Source organism: Montipora foliosa, chromosome 1, assembly GCF_036669935.1.
Source record: "Montipora foliosa isolate CH-2021 chromosome 1, ASM3666993v2, whole genome shotgun sequence".
NCBI classification, from domain to species: domain Eukaryota; kingdom Metazoa; phylum Cnidaria; class Anthozoa; order Scleractinia; family Acroporidae; genus Montipora; species Montipora foliosa.
Window position 1 is genome coordinate 24,009,804 of NC_090869.1, and position 21,633 is coordinate 24,031,436.

General features: G+C 38.0%; 1 protein-coding gene across 5 annotated transcripts in view; it reads left to right on the top strand.

Annotated features, from left to right (window-relative positions):
* The window catches only part of LOC137994133 (putative ATP-dependent RNA helicase TDRD12), a 59,943-nt gene that overhangs the window by 789 nt on the left and 37,521 nt on the right, over positions 1 to 21,633 (top strand). Inside the window, exons 1-14 of one of the 5 annotated variants that reach the window (XM_068839813.1) lie at positions 468 to 485; positions 2,808 to 2,875; positions 4,611 to 4,733; positions 6,751 to 6,839; positions 6,930 to 6,977; positions 10,485 to 10,604; positions 11,664 to 11,719; positions 12,515 to 12,600; positions 13,946 to 15,481; positions 16,368 to 16,887; positions 17,659 to 17,871; positions 19,703 to 19,836; positions 20,373 to 20,513; positions 21,436 to 21,491. In XM_068839813.1, coding sequence (XP_068695914.1) covers positions 2,840 to 2,875; positions 4,611 to 4,733; positions 6,751 to 6,839; positions 6,930 to 6,977; positions 10,485 to 10,604; positions 11,664 to 11,719; positions 12,515 to 12,600; positions 13,946 to 15,481; positions 16,368 to 16,887; positions 17,659 to 17,871; positions 19,703 to 19,836; positions 20,373 to 20,513; positions 21,436 to 21,491 — 3,158 coding nt within the window. In that variant the 5' untranslated portion in view covers positions 468 to 485; positions 2,808 to 2,839. Of the gene's footprint in view, positions 1 to 467; positions 486 to 965; positions 977 to 2,807; positions 2,876 to 4,610; positions 4,734 to 6,750; positions 6,840 to 6,929; positions 6,978 to 8,162; positions 8,297 to 10,484; positions 10,605 to 11,663; positions 11,720 to 12,514; positions 12,601 to 13,945; positions 15,482 to 16,367; positions 16,888 to 17,658; positions 17,872 to 19,702; positions 19,837 to 20,372; positions 20,514 to 21,435; positions 21,492 to 21,633 lie in introns of those variants that run through there. The other 4 variants (XM_068839815.1, XM_068839805.1, XM_068839810.1 and 1 more) reach the window with 4 other exon arrangements.

Sequence of the window (21,633 nt, forward strand, 5' to 3'; positions counted from 1 at the left end):
ATTGGTTAAAAAGTGACAGATCAATGTTTCACAAAATCTTTCATAAATTAAACTCTTCCAAATGCATAAATTATAAATTTATGTGTCTGTCCGCTAATTGACAATAAAAATTAACCAATGAGTGCGTGAGAATTTTGCAGTCATTGTAAAAGGGTTCTTTTAGCAAAAAAATGGCTATTTGAACCTTACTGCTCCTGCTCACTCCTCGTGCTAACGTGAATGCACCAATTAGAGACGCTTTTGATTGTTCTTCACGAAAACCACACTTTGTTTCAGGGTTGCCCAGAGTTCTTCTCTCCCTCAGGCAAGAGAAGAGCTTTGAGGTCGAGATTGGTACATTCATAACAAGTATTAATATTGCTCTCTCAGAGGTGCTCAACCTTGAAAAAGGAGCTAGCCCCATAGTTACTAAAACAAGGAATGGCCTACAATGACCTACAGTGATCTACAATGACCTACAATGATCTACAATGACCTACAATGAGGTACACTATAAGCTAAAATTAGCTAATGACCTGAGGGCTCTGCAGCATGTTTGCAGTATAAAGGTTAAAAACATTTCACTCTGCGCTTTGAACCAATCAAAACTTCGTTGCTGTGCAAGTTGAGAATTTTCATTGTGCACTCTGAACCAAACAGAACATTGTGGGAAGAATAGCTTGTTTATAATCTTGTCTTCTCTAAAGCCTTGAAATTTTTACCTTTTCAGTTAAGCCTTAAAACAAAGGAAAACCATTCAAGGGTCTTTTTGCAGTTTATTTCTGCCTTCAAGGCCATGTGCGTAATTGCTGTCATCATTTGGGCTGTCATGCAATGGACTAAAAGCGTTGCGTGACAATGCACAATGGATGTTTTCCGCTCACCAAACTCTTCAGCACGATCCCCTTTTGTCTTTCTCTTTCAATGATTGTAAATCATTTAAGGACGGTGCCTACTATTGCTATTGGTCATACATGTACGTTCTGCGCATCTCGAGGTACTCCAGTTTCCTATCAGTGATGCTTACTAATTCAGGGATATTTTTGTGTGGTTTAAAACTATCCGGATAAAGTAGATCTTAGTAAGTACTCTTGGTATCCAAAAAGAAAATTGGGGGTAACCATGCATTTTTGAGAGATAATAAAGCTTTAATTTGAGAAAGAATGCCATACATTGCTTTGTATTTTAAAGGTTTTTGCAAAGATTATTCATGAATTATCTTTGAAAAATGTGTGGTTACCCCCAATTTTCTTTTTGGATTTCAATAACATTTGTTAAGATCTACCTTTCCTGCATAATCATAAACCAGGGCCAAAATACATGTACCTTTGAATTAGTACATGTAGGCACCGTCCTTAAGTAGGTCATTTCAGCTCATTGTAGGTCATTGTAGCTCATTGCAGGTCATTGTAGATCACTGTAGATCATTGCAGCTCTTTGTATGTCATTGTATATCATTGTAGAGCTCTCATTGTAGGTCTTTGTAGATCATTGTAGGTCATGGTAGGTCATTGTAGGTCATGGTAGATCATTGTAGGTCATTCCTTGTTTTAGTAACTACAGAGCTAACCCTAAGGTATAGCTTCTTAGCAATGCATTCCCAATGATCTTACATGAGTCTCAGACTAAAGAACTAAAGGTTGAACCACAAGCTTGTTTGTCCCAGATGTTCTTGCACATTTTGATGCCCTGGGTGATCTTTTTTGTGAGACAAGCAGTAGGGTTCTTAAGAGTGCTGGTAATATTTTTAGCACAAGACGGCAGAGAACCAAAAAACCAGTGTTATTCTGATTAGGCCTTGCTGATTAGGTATTGAACTATGTTCTCTTTGTTCTTTGTTTTGTGGACATTTAATTATCTGATCTGCAAGCACTGATGTTCTGTCTTTTCTAAAATCATACATGTAGTCAAGGACCAAAAAGATTAAACTGGAAATTGAAGGTGGCAGGTTGCCACATTGGTGTCATGCAGAACTCATTTTTGACCGATGTGGGCTGGTTTCAATCCATGGACTGGTACACCAGCTGACTTTGTTGTGTCTCTACTCTGCTCCAAGAGGCTCTTCTCTGGGTAGTCCGGTTTCTCCCGCGCACCAAAAATTTTTTTCTTCTGCCTTTAGTTGATTTGCTCTCAGACTGATAATTTACTGTCTCTCCAATTAGCAGAGCATTTATTTTGTACTCAGCTATAACGGCTCGAGACTCTAATAATATATGTTATTCACTGGCCGGGAGGTCCTTATAGGGAAGAACTGTGCCTGAGGTCATGAGGAATCATACTGTACTTTTATTTGATACAGTTTTGTCTCATCAACGTGTCAACAAAAGAACTTTAAAATGAATGGGTATTTTTTTACATTATTTTTGTGAATTTTGCTTGTTTAAGTCAACAAACTTGGCAAAATTTAGAAAAAATTAATACAAAGTGAAACTTTGCTCATTAAATTCGCAGCTTCGCTCATCACTTAGCGTCCTTGATTACCTTGACCGTGGTTGAGAGATAGGAAAATTCTGCCTGCTCCTGCAACCAATCAAATTGCTGGATTTTCAGGATACTGCCCACTCACGATCAAAGAGATAGATAAAAGTTAAATTTTGATTAGTATTGTCATTGTTATTATGATTATCAGCATGATTGATTCTACATGTGCATGTTATGATAGTGATAACAATAAATCAATTTTGAGTCTTGAGTCTTGGTTTCAGTATTTGATCATAAACCATTCAAGTTAAAGTTAATCTCTCAGAAGGTGTCTTGGCTTTATTATTTATATACATGTTGCAACGTGCTCTCTTGCCTCTTTCTTAATAATTTTTTATTTGGTTTAGAAAGCAAGTAGTGATTTTAACCCAAGTCACACATGATGGCCATGGTTTTGGATATTGAGATCTTTAAGGTTTGTATACATTTACTTAACTGATTAGGTATATTTTCGTCTACAAGTTTTGGTGATCATGATGATTGTATTTTATTCTATCATGATGATTTATTACTTAATATTAATAATGTTAATTTTATCAATATTAATAACAGTTATTATGGATATTAAGTGTTAATATAGAGGATATTACGTGGCAGCGTGGGGATACAAATTTTATCTTCGAGTGCTGAAAGTATCGTTCACGAGAGATACATTGTACTTTCAGCACACGAAGATAGAATTTGTATCCCCAAGCGGCCATGTAATGTTCTGTTTATTATATAGATATTGATGAAATGTCCAGATTTAAAGAAAAGAGTGGTCACCAACTGCTAAAGCACGCATGTTGTGGAACATGAAACAAGATTTGAATGTTATGAAAAACAAATCACGATAATGTAAAATTTTCCAATAAAAATGTTAATGTAGTAGAGAAGAATTATATTAAAGCGCAAAAGTGCCTTACAGTGAAGAGGAAGCTTACGTTTTATTGGCCAATCATGTTCGTTACCATGACGACACATATTCTTACATGTGAAAGATAAAAATGATCTGTTCATTGCACGCAGTGAAGATGTTCAGTTTCTAGTAAAAGGAAAACTCCTCAGGTATTTCATCAGTATCTATAGAATAAGTTATTGTTTCATTGAATTGTTTTTATTCTATTGTTAATGTCATTATTATTGTAAACATTATCATAATGTTAACACTGGTGATTTGAAATTAAAGCAATAGCAGTTTTACCCTTTGAGCAGTCTCCCTCAATCTTCATAGGTAAGTTGGGAGGAGGAAGGACTTTGCTAGTGGCCTCGAAATTTTGTATTGAAATGGAAATTGAAATTTGAATGTATACGGTGTCAGTCACGCATGACCAGTCACCACAAAACGACAAAATGAAAGCAAACAGTCGGGATATTTTCGAACAACTCTGGCAAACACGACAGCCAAGGAATCATTAATTTTCCTTGGAAACTCAAGATACAGTGTAGTTCATACTTTACTGAAAAATTTATAGATGAAGGGGTAGTTTCTAAAGAAACTGTGGCGCTGCGTCGGTGGGGAAGTAGTATACAAAAATTTGGTTTTATCAACGGAGTTGATAATGTAAATTGGCCACCGTACAGAGATTCTAAAAGAATCTCTGTACGGTGGCCAATTTACATTATCAACTCTGTTGATAAAACCAAATTTTTGAAAAATTTATATGTTTCTGGGAGACTACAATGTAGTTTCTGGAACCGACATACAGAGGAAATACTCATTGGAATTTAGACAGTTGAAAATTGCCATGCATTGTGAATTTCAAGAAAATTAATGTTGATGATGCCGTGGCGATTTATCATGCCCAAAAAAAAAGGGTTGTCAAGTCAAAACTGGAGAATGTTGAGGTGGATGGCAGATTCCTCCTTCCTCTTCCCGACTTATTTAGGAAGATTGAAGGAGACTCCGCTCAAAGGGTTACTTTCGGGGGGGGGGGGGGGCACTTTCGGAATTCTAGGGTACTGTACTTAATCACTTCTGACACCTACCATATCTACTGTATTAACATGTAGATGAAAAAACAAAGTGACAATTCCATGATGGATGAACATGTGATGTAGTACACTTTATTGAGACCATGATGCCATGCACACTGTGACAGTGCAAAAGAACTTAATGAAACTGGGTTTATTTGTATAAAAAGTAATACAAAAACTTTTGTTCAACACAGGTTATAGATGCTGGACATTTTTGGGCACACCCTCTTGCACAGTCTGAATTCATGGGAAAGCTCAATGACCATTTCAGAAACTCTACAGCACAAGAGATCATCAATCCATTGGTAAAGGGACAGGTGAGGAAAGAGTGTGTAGTCAGTCAATTTACCTATGCTAGACCTAGACTGTCAGCAGTCTCTCTCTTGCTCTAAAATCATTGAAGCAAACACGTACGATGAACTTTCAAATGGCTAAGGCAGCCCAGTCAAAATGTTTTTGAGTAGTAGGCAAGCTGGCTATAGTAATAGGCAGCAAAGGCCCAAGGCTGCTGCTTCAAGGGCCGGAGTCCCTTGCATGCTAAGGGGGTGCAGGGGCATGCTCCTCTGGAAAAGTTTGAAAATATTGGCTTCAAATAGTTGCATCTGGTGCATTTTAGGGTAAACTGAGCTCCTATTAAATAGCATTAAGATAACAGTAATGAATTAAGAGTCACACAAGACCTTCAGTTTTCAAATTAAAGTTATATAGTAGCAAGTACTTCTCAACTGTGAAAGTGAGAAACTCATGAAAGTTGCGTCATAATACAATGTATATTATTACACAGAGTCAGTTAAACTGAAGGCTTCAGATCTTCAAATCGTTTGAGCTATATATAATCTCAGTGCAAAGCTATGGGTTTCCGGGGCTACATACTTGATACCGTACAAAAAAATTTAGAAATTTGCCGAGTCCCTGCGCCAACGCCACGAGATCGTTTCCAGGACACCATCTTACATGTATTTGTACCTGCAACAACTTTGACGCTGATAATCTATTCGGCTCACTTCCCACGCAATGAATGCGTTCCTGCAGAAGCGATTGTGTGCGGCTAGGGTTTATGTGGTGTATTTTTTGGTTACAATTTGAACTGGAAGTTTAGAAGAGACCTTATAGGCTGAGAAAGGATGAAGGCTAGCAGTATGTAGTCGAAACGTAATGATGAACAACAACTCAAACAACCTCATCCTGAATACAAGTCTGACAAGGGTGAGTTCGAAGTAAGCAGCAGATATTGTGTTGTAGGCGGCCAAATAGCTGGCTGCCGGCTCATTTTGACTGGGTTGCTAAGGCTGTTTTGGTTACTCCAACGCCCACAGTACTTGCGACTCACAGCTTCAGCCATTTTGAAAGTTCATCGTATGCATTCGTTTCAGTGATTTTGGAGCAGAAGAGAGGCTGCTCGCCGTCTCTGCTAGACTTAGCTGGACTAAGATTGTAATAATAAAAATTAATTATTATTATTGTTTGATATTACTCAATTTGCAGAAAGGCAAATGACATGTGGTGTGGATTCTCTTGTAATAAATCATACGACTTTTCTCATTCAATTTGGAAGTACTTTGCACTCGTGTGTTTTCAAAATAATGTGTGAACTTCTCTGTCTTGGGTAAATTTACTGCTACTGTAGTTTAGTAGTAAGAGTTCCTATTTGATAGGAGAAAATGTCTGTATGACCAAATTGTAATGAAAGTAGATCATGGAATTTTAATGTTCCTAAATTCTTAAATGGAGGGTCAGTGTGATCCTCAGAATTAAAATGACATTTCTTTTTAAATCTTACCACATGTTTCTGTAAAATTTCCTGGCAAGCAAGGTTGTTTGTTGCAGTAGATGGGGATCCTTGGAAACTATGTTTAGTATAAAAAAGAAAAGGTTAAAAGTTAATGTCTAGTGAATAATACAGAACATGACTGCATGCCAGTCCTTGCAACAAAGATACATAGTTTGTACTAATGAATCAATTTTAATTAACAAAATTTGTTTAATTTTCATTATCATCATCATCATCATCTCTTCTTAATGAGAGCGTACATATGTACGCTGTAGAATTTGCAACCACATTATTTTTCAATTTTGTAATTTGCTGGACTAGTGTGTTCCTCTGAAAGGATGCAGTGAATGAAATAAATGTATATTATTTGAATTGCGGGTTATAATAATAAACAAGAATGGAAGTAAAAATTATCTACTAGGCACTAAGTATAGCCCACATCATCCATTTTTACATCCACTCACAAACTATGGCTCCATTTTAAAGAGCTGTTCATAAATTACACACTACTGTATTTTAATACAATAAGGAGTTTACAGTATCATCATCATTCTTTTCCTTAGATGTGTGTTGTGAGAAGAACTTCTGATAAATTCTGGTACAGAGCAAGGGTTCAAAATGTGCTTCAGACTCTTTGTGGACCTCAGGCCAGGTTGGAAATTCCTGAACAATCTGCTTTTTATGAGTTCTAAAATACATTACATACAAAAATCAAACAAATGAGTTTTTCACTTTGTTACAGTGTATTTCTTGTGGATTTAGCTGAAAGTACTCTTATTCCTTGTTGTTGGTAAGTAAACATTCTGGATGGAATGAATTATCCTTTTAATAACAATCATGTTCCTTTTTTTTTTTTTTAACCTGACCCTTGACTCCTGAAAGTGAGACTTAATAGAATGATTGTGCTCTGTCTAACGCCAGACAATTTTACTCATTAATGGGCGGGGGGAGCCCATGGCCACAAGAGATTCAGAAGTCAAAGATCCACAAGCAGGGGAATTTAACTTCTATGGCCACAATAGATCTACAAGGCAAAGATCAAAACACTAATAAAAATAACAATCAGAGGAATTAAACTTGTGAGGTCACAAAAAATTCTGAACTTACTGTAAAGGTCAAGCACTAAAATAACAATTGGAGAAATTATTTTTTTGTGGCCACAATAAAATCAGCAGTCAAGGATCAAACCCAAAAAAGGGGAAATAAACTTCTATGGCCACAATACGTTAATTAATTCAGCACTTAAAGATCCAACCCGAAAATATCACTCAAAGGAATTAAACTTGTAAGGGCGCTGTATAAGTAAATAAACACTAAAGTAACAATCTGAGGAAGTATTTTCTTTGGCCATAACAAAATTCAGCAGTAAAAGATCAAACAGTAAAATAACAGGCAGAGGAGTTAAATGACAAAGGCCAAAGATCAAACACTTCACTAACAAGCGGAGGATTTAAACTACTATCACCACAATAAATTCAGCAGTCAAAGATCAAACGGTTGTCCAGGGTTGTCGAACGTCGGTATTTGGCCATCGGGGAAATGCCTCCTTGTGCTGTTGGTTTGACAAGGATGGGTTATTGAGAGATTCACAATGTGTGGACCAGGTGATGGTCTGCTTAGATCCCGATGCCAGTGCTGGAGGGTCGTGTTCGTGTGACGTCATTGCCGCCATGTTGATGCACAAAAGCAGAAGATCTCTCAGTACAGTGTAGCTTCTTTTGTTTGTTCACCAGAAGTTGTACATTTCTCCATTGTTATTGGTGTCTCTAGAGATTGAGTGAAAACATCCTATAGGGAGCAACAAAGAACAATATACCGGATGGATAAGTGTTTGAGTTTTGCATTGGCGGGAAGTCGACCGCCTTGTATGATTTCGTGAAAGCTTCATTTGACTCCTTCTGAAACACGCAGAATCGACTCAAGGAACAGGGAAGCGGGAAGTCAGTTCGGCTTTGATGCCAGTTATGGGCAGATAGAGAGCGTGAAGACAAAGAAGAAGGAGAACTTTCGTCGACAGTGAAGTGAGATTTTCCCAACGACGATGGCGAGGGCCTGTGGCTTTCGAATTGCCATGCAGATGAGCCATAATAAAATTTGTAAACAGTAAAGGTACTCCTTACAGTAAACTAAAGAGCTAACGGAATAACCTCTGAAAATAGGAATTACTCCATGTGACAAAGGCAGAAATGAAATGCCTTCAGATTACAGGGCATGTGGCTCTAGCCTGTTCCAGGCTCTCAGATAGTCGAGAAAACGAAAAGAACTGCGTGTGAAAAGCGAGTGGGGTCTTGGGTCGAGGCGAGGCGGGAGAGCCTGTAAGCATCTCTTTAAATTCTTCATTCCGCCCACTTTGCAAATAACCTTTTGCATGTCAAAATGTCAATGTCAAAGTGTTGAAAAAGGGCGGCATTGTGTGGTCCCACGCGAGTTCAAGCGCGATTCTTTTATTGTTGTTCAGAGGTGATGCGTTAATTCTCACTTGTGTGAGTACGTTAGCCAGAATTTAAGGCACTTTTAGGAAAATAACTTTACAAGCGAACGAAGGCATTGTCAAAGCAACCGGGAAACGAGTTTCAAGGAAATCACCGACGGGAGATTTAGCAAATTCGACCAAAAGACACGACCAGTTTGAAAGCTGCGAGTTCCCGACGCTCTGTTGACTTTTTCAAGGAAAACAGAAACCCGACCATTGAAGCTTCTGGCCTAGATGATAAGATGATCTCATCAATAAACTTCAGCTCTGATGCAACAGAACAACCGATAATGAATGTGAAAGATTGATATTTCATGTGGATGGGTTCAATTGCATTCGCAGTATACAGACACGTAGCCATCACCTTCGCTTCCTGAAATCGCTTGATCTTTTAAAGCTTTGAGACATACAACGGAAATACAAGCCTGTTTTCGGCAAATTTTTGCGCTCTTTCAAAGTGGTTTTTTCTTTTTGCTCTCACTTTTTCGAAGGCGATGAAGGCAGAAATTTAATTGACCCTAGCTGGTGAATTCGAATACGCAGCCAAGTATTTGCATAAGAAAGAATAACAAAATATTGTATTTTTCTCGTTTGTCAGAGTTTTCAGAGAGCGCCGTTGAATGCTAACAATTGTGGCGTGCATGGGACATAATAGTTGTGTCAAATGCGAACTATATATCGTACCCGGTGATGCTATATTTTAAGTGGTGTGGAGAGATGTCGTATCACAACATTGAAGCGCTTTCGCAACGCGCGGCAGTAACTGAAAATTTATGCTTTTACCAAAACCAGTTGGAAGCATTGCAAACGGATCGTTTTTTCGACTTATTAAAGTCGAACAGACACAACTTTTGCTCGAATCTGAGGGCTTGTACGTTTGGGAATACTTTAAGACACTCGGCGACAGAGTTGACCTCTTTCTTTCGTGCTCCGCGCGTGAATCAAAATGATGACGAAAGTGTTGATGTAAACTGTCAAAATTGACCAATCAGAGGGTATACCAGGAGCTGGTATACCGGAATGAAGAATTTAAAGAGATGCTTACAGGCTCTCCCGCCTCGCCTCGACCCAAGCCCCCACTCGCTTTTCACACGCAGTTCTTTTCGTTTTCTCGACTATCTGAGAGCCTGGAACAGGCTAATGTGGCTCCAAAGAGGCCACCATGTGATAGGAGCAGGACTCAGAGACAGAGGGCTCAGAGGTTATTGCTCATAAACATTAACTTTAACTTTAAAATAAAATATCATTTTGCTCACAGGATTCACAGTTAGATTAGCTAATATTAAATAAACAATAGAGTTTGGTAAAAACCAATCATATTAATCTTTTGTTTTGGTGGCGTGCAGCTTGAACTTGTGGTGTGTCACTTCTGAACCGGAACTTGCTCTGTAATTTTGTTCTGTATGATATTAAAAAGTAATCATACGACTTTTCTTGTTCAATTTGGAATTATTGCACTTGTGTGTTTTCAAAAAGCTCAAATTGGGTGTGCATCTAATCACAAGTGTAGGTGCATTTATGGACAATTTTAAGCAGACCTCTTGAAGAGGTTACAAGGTCAAACTCATTTATCACAGTGACTGTGGCAAAATTTTAACACCTTACATGTATTATAAGTAGTGATGTTGCTTGGAAGTGTGAAGAACATTTTAATCTGCTCTTCATGTCCTCCCATTTTGTCTGAAGGAAAAACTTGTGAACTGTTAAAAGATTGAATGCATTATAGATTTACTGTCAACTAGAAGTGAACCTGGAACTATTATTTACATGTACATCTAGGTAAATGAGAATTTTAATTACTTTGATCCCTTGTGCTCTTACCAGGATACGAGAAGTTCCGAGTGAATTCCAAAACATTCCATTTCAAGCCATGGAATGCTTTTTAACAGGACTTAAGCCACTTGGACTTGTGACTTCCTATTTTGATCTGACCACGTCCAAACAGTGAGTACTCAAAAGAAGTCTCTTCATTCAGGATAAAGGGGCGGCTTGGATGGAATGAACTACAATGGGTTAGAAAAGCCGAACCAGGGCTGTTTTCGCCATTACAACAGTTGCTCATATTTGGGTCAAAATTTATGATCAGCAAACTTTCCAAAGTTTCTGGCCAAAGTGTGCATCTTTTTCCTTCCCATTCCATCAGGAGAGTGCCTTAATTACAATTGTGCACTCATTGTATTGGAAATCAGTCCTAGATCTGTATTATTTCAAGGATCAATCTTATTATCTGGTGAAGTTTCTTTCACTTCCTCTATTTGCCATACTGATTGGCTCTTTCCTGAAATGCTACCTGCAAATACACTGTAATGAATTTTAGGAAAATTAAGAAAGAGTGTGGTGGATAATTGGTGTAGTTGTCAACATGTCTGAAGAAAAGGGTGATGCAGTTCTCAGGGGCACCCAACGAATGGATGTCTTTAAATTTGTCAGAATTACCTAAAATGGTTCCCATAATACTTTAAAAGCTCTTTTAGTGAGTTTTTACATGTAGCTGCCCTACAGAATATACTGTACATGTTCGGAAGTATGTGTACTAGGGGAACTTCATGTCTAGGCGGCTTTTTCATTTGGCGAAAGACCTATCAAGCATGACAGGTCTGATCGAAAACTGTACGTTACATGGTCATCTTTTTTTTACCCTAACAATTTAGGGGATGTTTGCTTAAAATATGATTCTCAAGCAAACTTTGGCATTAAAATGATGATCACATGACTCTTACTCAATTCAGTAAAATTTTAGACTAGTGTTCTTCGATGTGGTTGTGCAATTTCTACATGCCCTTCAGACTCTTCACTATTATTTTTTTTCCAAAATATGTAGCTATAGGAAATCTGTTCAGAAAAATGATTGTCTAATCTGTAGGAAGGGGGTGTGTTACCCTGTGTTTCTTTTTACCAAACGTCTAGCTCCTTGGGCATTGTAGGAAAGAGGTCACCAGTCCACCCCTCCAGATTATGATTAAATGAATAAGATTTACTCAATAAAATTGCGCTGTGTTACAGAACAACAGATCGCTGGGATGAAGCAGCAACAAGCTTGGTGAAAAATAACATCCAAGGTACAGTACACTGTACATGTACCTTTATTGATCAACCAATCAACTCTAATAATGCACTCCACTACACCTTGTATCATTCCCACTCAACCCTTCTTACCCAATCCCCTCGCTACCCCCACCACAAATCATTTCCACTCCCAAGTCCTACATTTGTAGTCTTCAAAAATCTTATTAATTCTTGTGCACTACCTAAATTAAATAACCTTAAGCTCTTAAATTTTGTTATGATCCTAGGAAAGGCATTGAAGAGTACATATTTTGTATTTACTGTGCATTTCATAAATCTGCAGAATCTTATCTGCAAGCACCAACTACATGTGTACCAAATTTTGTTTAGGCCACCATCAATCAAACGTCCATACCAAAGCCAAACGATGAGCTGTAGAATTTTAACTGAGACCATTCCAGAGATTGTTCATTGATTATTATTATTATTATCAATATAATAATTGATAAGACATTAGTCAATTTACAGAAATGTGATTGTAAAATTGAAGATTATGAAGCAATTGACACCGAGAAATCAGCCAGAAAACAGACGCTCCATCACTTGTTACGTGTAGACTGTACATGGAGTGCTTGACCTTTTTTAAATTTGCACCCTTAAAAGATCCACCAATCAGCATCTTTGGTTCTTATGGAAAGAGAAGAAGAAGAAGAAGAAGCTCAGTACTCTAAATTTATTTATTATGATTTCAATTTGATTGCCAAAAGCCAAAAGACAGTTTGTGTTTAGCTTAATAAAATGTGCAGTAAAAGCAATTCTGCACACAGTATTGTTTCATTTTCATTTAGGATGTAAACTTCGGGTTCATGTTCAAAGGCAGGATGAAAAGGGTCGATATCATGTTCTGTTGATGGCAGACTCTGGACTATCTCAGGTGATTAAATAACTGATTACTAAACCAGTGTAATAATTACAGTATAATAATATTGTTATTGTCAGTGGTAAGGAGGAGTAAGCGCCATGTTAACGAAAATAATTATTGAAGGTAAAAATGATGTTTTCCCTGTCTATTTGAAAAGGGAGTATGCCTCTTAAGCTGCATTTTTTGGGAAGGATAGTGGTTACAATAATAAATTTATCTATCACATGGAACTTCGAAATGTCGAATTAGTTTTTTGGGTGTTCTTGAACAGCAAGACATTGGCTGAAATCAAACGGGTCAAGTATTCATCAAAATAATTTCATACTAGCAGTCTCATACCTAATGACATTCTAAAACAGGCAACATGTAGTTTACCCTGTTGAATGAAATGAGTGTTATCTAGAGCATCCGAACTACTGGTAGTAATCATAAGGTTGTCGGTTTGACTCCTGCAAAGGATTGAGCACTCTTCAAATTTCAGACTGTTTGCTGGTTGCAGCCCTCAAATGGAGAGTTACATGTCTCTGCGCACGGGTAAACTGTCACGTCAGCCCTATTAATTCCATTGTTATTGAAATAATTGAAAGCACTGATGCAGGAAAATGGAAAAATGCCATAGAAGTGTAATTTAATTCATTGGAATTACTTTTGCAATCATTTCCTTTGTGTTATGAACCTACTGCATGCAAATGGATAACTTGTGTGTTATGGCAAATTGTGCGTAAAATAAAATGTTCAACCCGTACAATGAATTTGAGGCCAAAATTAGATTTGATATTTTCAGTATACATGTATGTTGCAGGTCATTTTGTTCCTTAGGTTAATTGCAAGCAAACTAGGTCATTTTATTTTAAACTAGGTTGAAATTGATAGTAGGAAACACCAACAAGAACCGTGAAACTGGGTTAATCAAGGTGGTTATTAAGGAAAGATGGTGGTGACGCGATGTATGGAAATGACACAAAACAATAAAAGCACTCAATTCAAAAACAACAAAATAAGCATGCTGCACAGCTGCAGCACACAGTTTGAGTTCTTTTCTTTGCCATATTCAGCGAGAAAAATCAATGTGAAATTAAAAAAAAAAAAACAAATTGATGGGGTTGTGAAAAGAAAAGGAGCTTGTAACAATGAATATTGTTCATTCTCAATCTTTACTTTTAATTAAAAGCATTCTAACTGGTCAGTTCAGTTACATGTAAAGGATAGTTTGCCCATATTGTACAAACATGAACAAGATGGAATTGGTCACAAGTACTAAGTTACATTTGAAGTAGTGTTTTCTTTGGCAGTGGGCACCATTTTTCATTGCATAAAGTGATCACTCAAACTATTATTTTTATCATTTTTCCACCAGATGTGCATTAATGATGAACTGGTAATTAATGGATTTGCAACATATCTTGCTGAAGTGGAACCAACTCCTGGCATTAGCCCATGCAAAGCTGCTAAACTAGAGGCACTAAATAAAACGTTCCAGAGGCAAGGATCTGATGTCATTAAAAATCTTAAAGAGTACATTAGCCATGGCAAGTTTACTGGCAGTGAGCAGTCAAGCAGCACTGATGATGAGAGGACAGATCATCAGAGGCACAATTACAGATCTCTAAGTTCAGGGAACTCTCCTGTGGATATCCTGAGAAAACACGTATCTGATATGTGTGAGGCTGAAAATGGGTTCCATAGTGAACCTGTTCCCCTTACCCCCAGGGGAGTTACCCAAGATGTAATGGCTCAGTCATCGCAACCGAGTGACAATGGCTATTCAAACAGTGCAGGAAGAGGGTCATTTAACAGGAAAATAGAGACCTTATCAATGGAGGAAAAATCTGGACATGTGCGGTTCCTTTCGTCAAGGCTTCCTGCAACAGGCAGTGGTAATATCCAGAGGTACTCAGAAATCCCTCTGAAGTCTCCAGACTCTTTGATATTGAAGCCCATTCTCAAGAAGAGCCCTCCATACCGTGCTTCTCAATACAGCAGTGGCTCATCAAGCGAACCAGAAGAGAGAGTCCAAAGAAAAACTTGCAAATCTTTGAATGAGGAGGACTCTGGGTTTTCAGGAAATGAAGTTCATGAACTAGCATCTCATGATGACAACATTTTACTTGCACAGGAAAAGTGGACAGAACTCCCATTAGCCTCTCATGCATCGAGCATAAATGGGCTGTTTGGTAGTAGCAGAGAGACTTCACACTGTATTTCAAAATCTGCCACCTTTGCACCCAGAGTGGAGACGCCATTGCAAAATTGTGTAGAAAAGTCAAAAGGGGACCAAAACACCCAAAGAATACATGTATCTTCTTTAATAGAACATCTAACAAGTGCTAATGAAATGCAGTATACAGAAATTCATGGATCTTCCTCCGAAACATCAGGGTGTCGTGAACCTGCAGTATCCTCGTGTAATTCATTGCAAACCATTCCTTTAGGTACACAATGTAGTGGACCAGTGGGCTATGAGAGCATTGAAGAAGAGCAAATTCTTCTAAAAAGGACACAGCACACCTCCACTAGCCCCTCTTTGCCATCCGTTAAGACACCCCTGCCCTCAGAAATACTTCTTGCCAAGTCTTTAAGTCCATCTGCATATACCCCAAGCGGAAGAAGGACAACATTTTCTGGTGGTGTTGTCATTCAGACAGAGGGCGCCCCAGCACCAAAGCCAGTATTTACACTTGACAACTCTCTTTTTGCACGTTATCTACGTAAACTAAATGTTTCTTCACCAAGTTTGATCCAGGCGCACGTGTGGCCTGCCATAACAAGAGGCCGTGATGTGGTGGGTGTTTGTCCTGCGAGTGAAGGGCCTGCATTGGCTTACCTTGTCCCCATCATGCATCTGTTGGTAGAAGAAAGAGTACTTTATAAAGAGCTTCCTCCATCCAGCGGTGTAAGTTATTAGTAAGACCAATGTTGTTGGAACTGTCTAGAGCTTATTGCCTGTTTTGTTATCCAAATGGAAACAGGCAAATTTAAGCTATTCACTCCTCAGGCATCCCAGAATGCCCCCAGTTGACAAGTAAAATTGTCTGGCGTAAGACAGAGTAAAATCTGTTGAGTCTCACTCCCAAGGGTCAATGGGTTAATATCATAATAATGTTATGTCACTAGATACATGTACCGGTATATATATTTATGTAATAACTAAAAATTAGTTTACTACGGAAAAGATACCTAATTACGTTAACCATATACTATAATACAGTAACGTAACTGGTAACTAATTATTAATTTTGAATCTTAACCCATTGACTCCCAGGGGTTCTCCATTGACGAGTAAAATCGTCTGGCGTTAGACAGAGTAAAATATTAAGTCTGGCCGATTTAGGCTGGTTTGGACATCAAAGGGTTAAAATACTTATCTTTGTTTAACCAAATGTACAGGTTATGTGGATGACAGAATCAATCACTTGCATTAAAATTCAATGATTAATTAGTGACAAAGAAATGTGTAGAGAACAGTTGAAAGAATGGTGGGTCTCAGTAGACCATTTTGTGTGCTTACCGGTAGTTACCTGGCTAGAGCTGTCCTTGTTTTGATAGAAACCTCACTGCTTTTCTTGTGTAAATTCCAACTACGTGTAATTAGCATGAGAACAACATCATTAACTTAGAAAAGCAAGGAAGTCTGTATCATAACAAGGTCAACTCCAGCCTCATTTGCATTTAAAGGACAGGTAACTAAGCACATAGCTGTAAAATGGTCTATTGGTTAAATTAATTTCGAGTTCTATGGTGATTTTATTATTGTTAACTGTTATTTCCTCTTTCAATAGCCAAAGCTTCTCATTTTGGTTCCAACATGGTACAAAGGAGATCAGATTTATTACCACTGCACTCAAATGTTGTCAAGAAACACAGAAATTCGTGTGCAGCTGATATTTGCTGGTGGTGCAGAGGACAATCAAGTTATTCAACTGATCAATGGGTGTGAAATATTGATTGCTACACCACCATGTTTTCTCCGCATGCTTAGGAAAGGTTGTGTCAATCTGAATAGATTGTGCCACACGGTTTTCAATGATGCAGATATCATGGTTGAAGATTTCACATCAGAGATCAAAGACATCATGAGGCACTATGGCAAGCTATTGAAATCACAGTCCAGTCGCTCAGCTCCACGTCAAGCAGTTGTCATGGCAACGTCATGGAGTGCAGGTGTAGCATCGCTGGTCAAGGCTTACCTTGGAAATCCTGTGTTAGTCATTTCAGACATGATAGAAGCAGCTATTTACAGGGGGGTTCAGCAGATTTCCACTGTGTGTTATGATTCTCAGAGGGATGTCCCCCTGATTGGTAAGGGCAATTTTACCATGATTATAGTGTTACTTTTCCTTTTAAAAATCAATCTTTTTATTTATTTAGGTTACATGTATCACGTTAAAGCAATTTTGCTTTACAGTGTTTGCATTGAATTTTAATTTTGAGTGCAACCAATGGTCCCAAACCATGATAGAAGCAGCTATTTACAGGGGATTGACGTTTCTGATTTGCACACAATAACAGAACAATATTAAGACTTTGATTTCATCTTTTTTAATTGGTCGATGTGAAAAAGTCAAATAGTGAATACTTGTAGTTTTCACTTACAAGCGAGTCACCAACTTTGGTGAATTTGCATGCAGGTCATCTCGGAGTGTCTGATACACCTGTAAGTCTGTACTTGTAAGTACTCATGCTACATGTACGAGGGAAAGCAGACTGAAAGTCATCCTCATAGTATTGTTCAGTTAACAAAGTCTAGGTCCGCTAAAAGACTATGTCCACTTTAACCCTTGTAGTCCTCAGAGAGAGACTAATAGATTTTAGTCTGTGTAAAACCATCCAATTTTACTGGTCAATGGAGGTTGCTTTGGGGATAAATAGGTTAATAGAATTAAATAATTATTGTTGACCGCAAAAATGACTTCAGCTCACTGGTTTTTGAAATGCCAGTCACCAACAACAGGTTTTCTCAGTACACTTAGTAATAATTCATTGCCCTCAGTGTAGATTTTAATAGTTCTGTTTTGTCAGAGTGCATAATGATGACATATTTGTGTTTTTTTCTTACCTTTTGTATCACAGGCTACATCGAATCATTCAGCAGTACAAAAGAGCAAGCAAAAGACATCTGTGTTTTTGCGTCCACTGCTGCAGAGGCAGAAAACATTGCGGAAATCCTCAAAGCTAACTGCTATTTTACTCTGATAGCCCACGAGTACTTGGAGCCTCAGGAACTAGCAAGTGTTAAAAGGCAGTGGAACACACCTCACTCTACAGAAGCTATGCCAATATTAGGTAAAGTAATTTTCTTCATAATGAGATCCTTGGTTACCCCATTGACTCTCCACCCCCTCCCCCACTGATGAGACGAGTAAAATTGTTTGGTATTAGACAGAGTAAGTCCCACTCCTTGGAGTCAATGGGTTACGCTTGGGTGGGTGTTCTGTTCAGATAACAGTGCTCCTTTGTACAGTAAATGAACAATGTGTGCACAAGTTGCTAGCTTTCAACCTGGCCCAACCATCACTGCTAAAAATACCCCCAAAAATGCAGCTTTAGCAGGAGGACTATTGCCCATACCTAATCAAATAATTATGATGTGTAAATGCCAATTGATGATTAATACAATCTACAATCTTCAACGCATCATGAATTGCAAACTGAAGGCACAGGCTTGACTGTAATTCTAGGGAAAGATCTTATACATATAAAGTTGACCAATCCCCATAGGGGCTGTTCAGGGCCAATGAAATACAGGCAATGGAACAACAGAAAAAATAAATCCCTCATAATTTTTTGAAATTCACGCCAAAGATTACACCAATTGTCGATGAAATTATATCGGACAGAGAATAACATCCAATGGTAGAGCACAATAGAATGGAGTAGTGATGTTTCACTGGAGAAAACCTGAGGGAGAATTTCAGAATATGGAGAGTTTCAACTGTGTATTTGGCACGCAATCGCGAACTATCAGGGCTCCTTACAACAAAATACGAGGAATATCTTTTACACAAGATAGAAAATACACGAGGATAACTTGCTTTTGAAGGTTCGTTTATTATTTACCTGTCATATTTAACGTGCGCCTGCCATGTTGGATTTCTGCTTTATCAATTTGATTGAACTGGTGGGGGGGGGGGGACTCTATTTATTCGGAAGTTCAGCCAAGAAGTTGAACCAGGAACTACCAAGGATCGAATTCATTGAGTGGTCAGAGCGGGTCTTAAACCCAGGATCTCCGGATCTCAAGACAAAGTACCAGTAACTGGTTACCAAGTAGCTCTCTTTTTGGTAAAATGTATGAAGACAGGTTGAAGTGGTGTGTAACCTTTCATTGGATCAATAATTAGGGCATCTCTGTTTTGTTGAAGGTTAGAGTGGACCCATTGTCTAATAATAATAATTCTAATTATTATTATGAAATTACACAAAATATATCATATGTACAGTATACATTACTACCATATTGGTACAGGTGTACATGTATTCTCAGTATTGGACTGGAACTACAATAAGCGTCAAAAGGGTTGAGACACTTTCCTTTACTCAGACAAATCCCTCCCCAAAGTCTTTCCATCTAACCCCCTCCCCCCAAACAATGTTGTTTTCGTATCGCCATGTGGCTGCTGTTATACCTAACAGCCTTCTAGTAATTTTATTACCTCACTCTGTACTGTACATGCAGTTATCTTCATTTTAAATAGTTTTTATTTTTATGGACTATTGTGCTTATGGAGGGAAGAGTTTGAAGTCTTTGTCGTTTGTCATTCACTTTTAAAGTTTATTAAACTGATATGTGGTGACTTTTAAAAATGTGTTTTAAGACGTGGCTGATTCTTTGGTAGACTTCAGTCACATTTTTTATGAAAAAATTTGAAGAGATGTATTGCGCATCCTACCAAGGGTCTTACTACATTTACATGTATACTGTAACAGTTACTGTTTTCATGTTATTACTCTTCATGCCGTTGCATTGGCCAATTGGTTGGTCATGTATCAACCAACTTGTTTTATTTGTCGGCCGAAACATTGGTTGCAAGTGATGTAGAGTGGTATGTCAACCAATGCATTGACTGACCAAAACCATAACCCCCTTTCTTTGATTGACTTATCTTACTTGCAGTCATGACTGACGAAGTCATAGATCAAATGAACATCACAAATGCTTCATGTGTAATACATTATAACTTTCCTGGCTCAAAGACAAAGCTGCGGAAGCGACTAAGTACCCTGGCTGAGACATTCACATCATCAGAGGTGATAATTTATCACAGTTGTTAGTAATAAATGTACATCAGTAGTTTTATTCTCATTATGTTTAGGTTAATTTTCTGTGTTTACATGCAAGTAATTACATAGTCAACTTAAAGTGCAGTTTGGAATAAATGAACATCACTAAATTTTTTCAAAGACTAATAATAAGGTTTGACTTGTGTGATTCATGCTTTTCAACAAAAAAAAATATGAGTGGTCATTAGTTTATTCCAATTTGATCGAGAGGAATTTTGTGGTTATCAAAGACATGTTAATTGCGTGGAGTAACAAGGTACAAGTACACAAGAAGTATTTCATGATGATCCATTTTTTGTTTGTGCACATGTATGTGAACTGAGATCCTCAGTTCGAAAACATTTCAATAATCAGAGATACTGTTACCACCAGTACCTCACTTTAAGATGTCATAAAGTACTACTTTTTGAATGGCCGTTATTCAGCAGGAGCATCATTCTAAGTTTAAGGTAACTGACAGTGCTACTAAACATACATGTAATGTATTGGTTTGTTTCCTCAAGGAACATGGCTGCGTTTCTGTTATGTTTGTCACTGACAAGTGCAGGCCTGAGTTTCCCGCTATTGTTGCTCAGCTAGTGAAGAGATCTGGACAAGAGGTACCATCATCACTGCAAGATATGGTAACTGAGATCACAGCTCAGGCAAGTTAATTAAACAGCCACTAATAAATCTATCTAAAAGTAGGAGGTTTTGGTCAACCCACCAACGAAACTTAAGATACAGCTGTGTTGCTGTGTGTTACCCTAAGAAGAGGTTTTACCTCACTAGTGGTGCAAGTGAGGTAGTGAACTTCACATTGATTGTTGGGAAGTTTGAAGCATGGGGAAGAAGAAATCAAGGGAAACTCTGCTAGTGACCACTACAAAAGGAAAATTCAGTCAACGGCTTTGCGGAATATTAAGTACAAATCATACAAGCAAGGGGGACTTGTATTTCCAATCTCAAATCTACATTGTATCTGGTTAAGCAGGCAAAACGTTAATGATCTAACTGATGGGCCATCAAGCAACTGCAGGGATCCCCTGAAAAGAGGCCCAAGGCTGCCTTTAGCTGCTAAAAAGGGCCAACACAGATCAGGATTGCCTCAAGCTTTACCTTTCTAATGTGTAACACTATAATTTTTACATCATCTTATGGTGCATAAGGGAAATGGTCTTTTCACAGACAGTACCAAGTAGTCATTGGTGATATTAATTTTAGATGTCAGTGATGTCTTGCTCCTAAATCTTCCACTCAGTCTTCCATTCAGTTTGTCAGTTCACGAAACCAGGAATCTCCTGAATCTTGAATGCAGCCCTTCCTCCTCTTCCTTACCTTCCACACTCACTGAACAAGGCAACAATCACTAAAATTGCAGTCTCTTTGTTACCTTAATTTACATACCAACAACACAGGTACTGTAACTCCATGTATATTTCACTCCTTTTATGATATACGATAATATGACAGGAGTCAAAGTGCAAAAATAATATAACGTGTGCATTTTAAGGAGTTTCTCACCTTAAGAGTGAATGTTTTAATTTGGTTCAAACATAGTTTTGTATTCATGCTTGTTGTCTACAGGAAACAGAAAGGAAGAAAGAGTTGTGTTATTATGTGAAAGCTTTTGGAACTTGCAGGTACCATGAACAGTTATCATCAGTATTAATTTTTTTTCTAATTGCCCACAGGCAACCCATGAAACCACTGAAGATAGGATGCTAATCATGCTTTTGTGCTGTTAGGCCTTGATCATCTGACCTTATTTAAGAAATTAATATT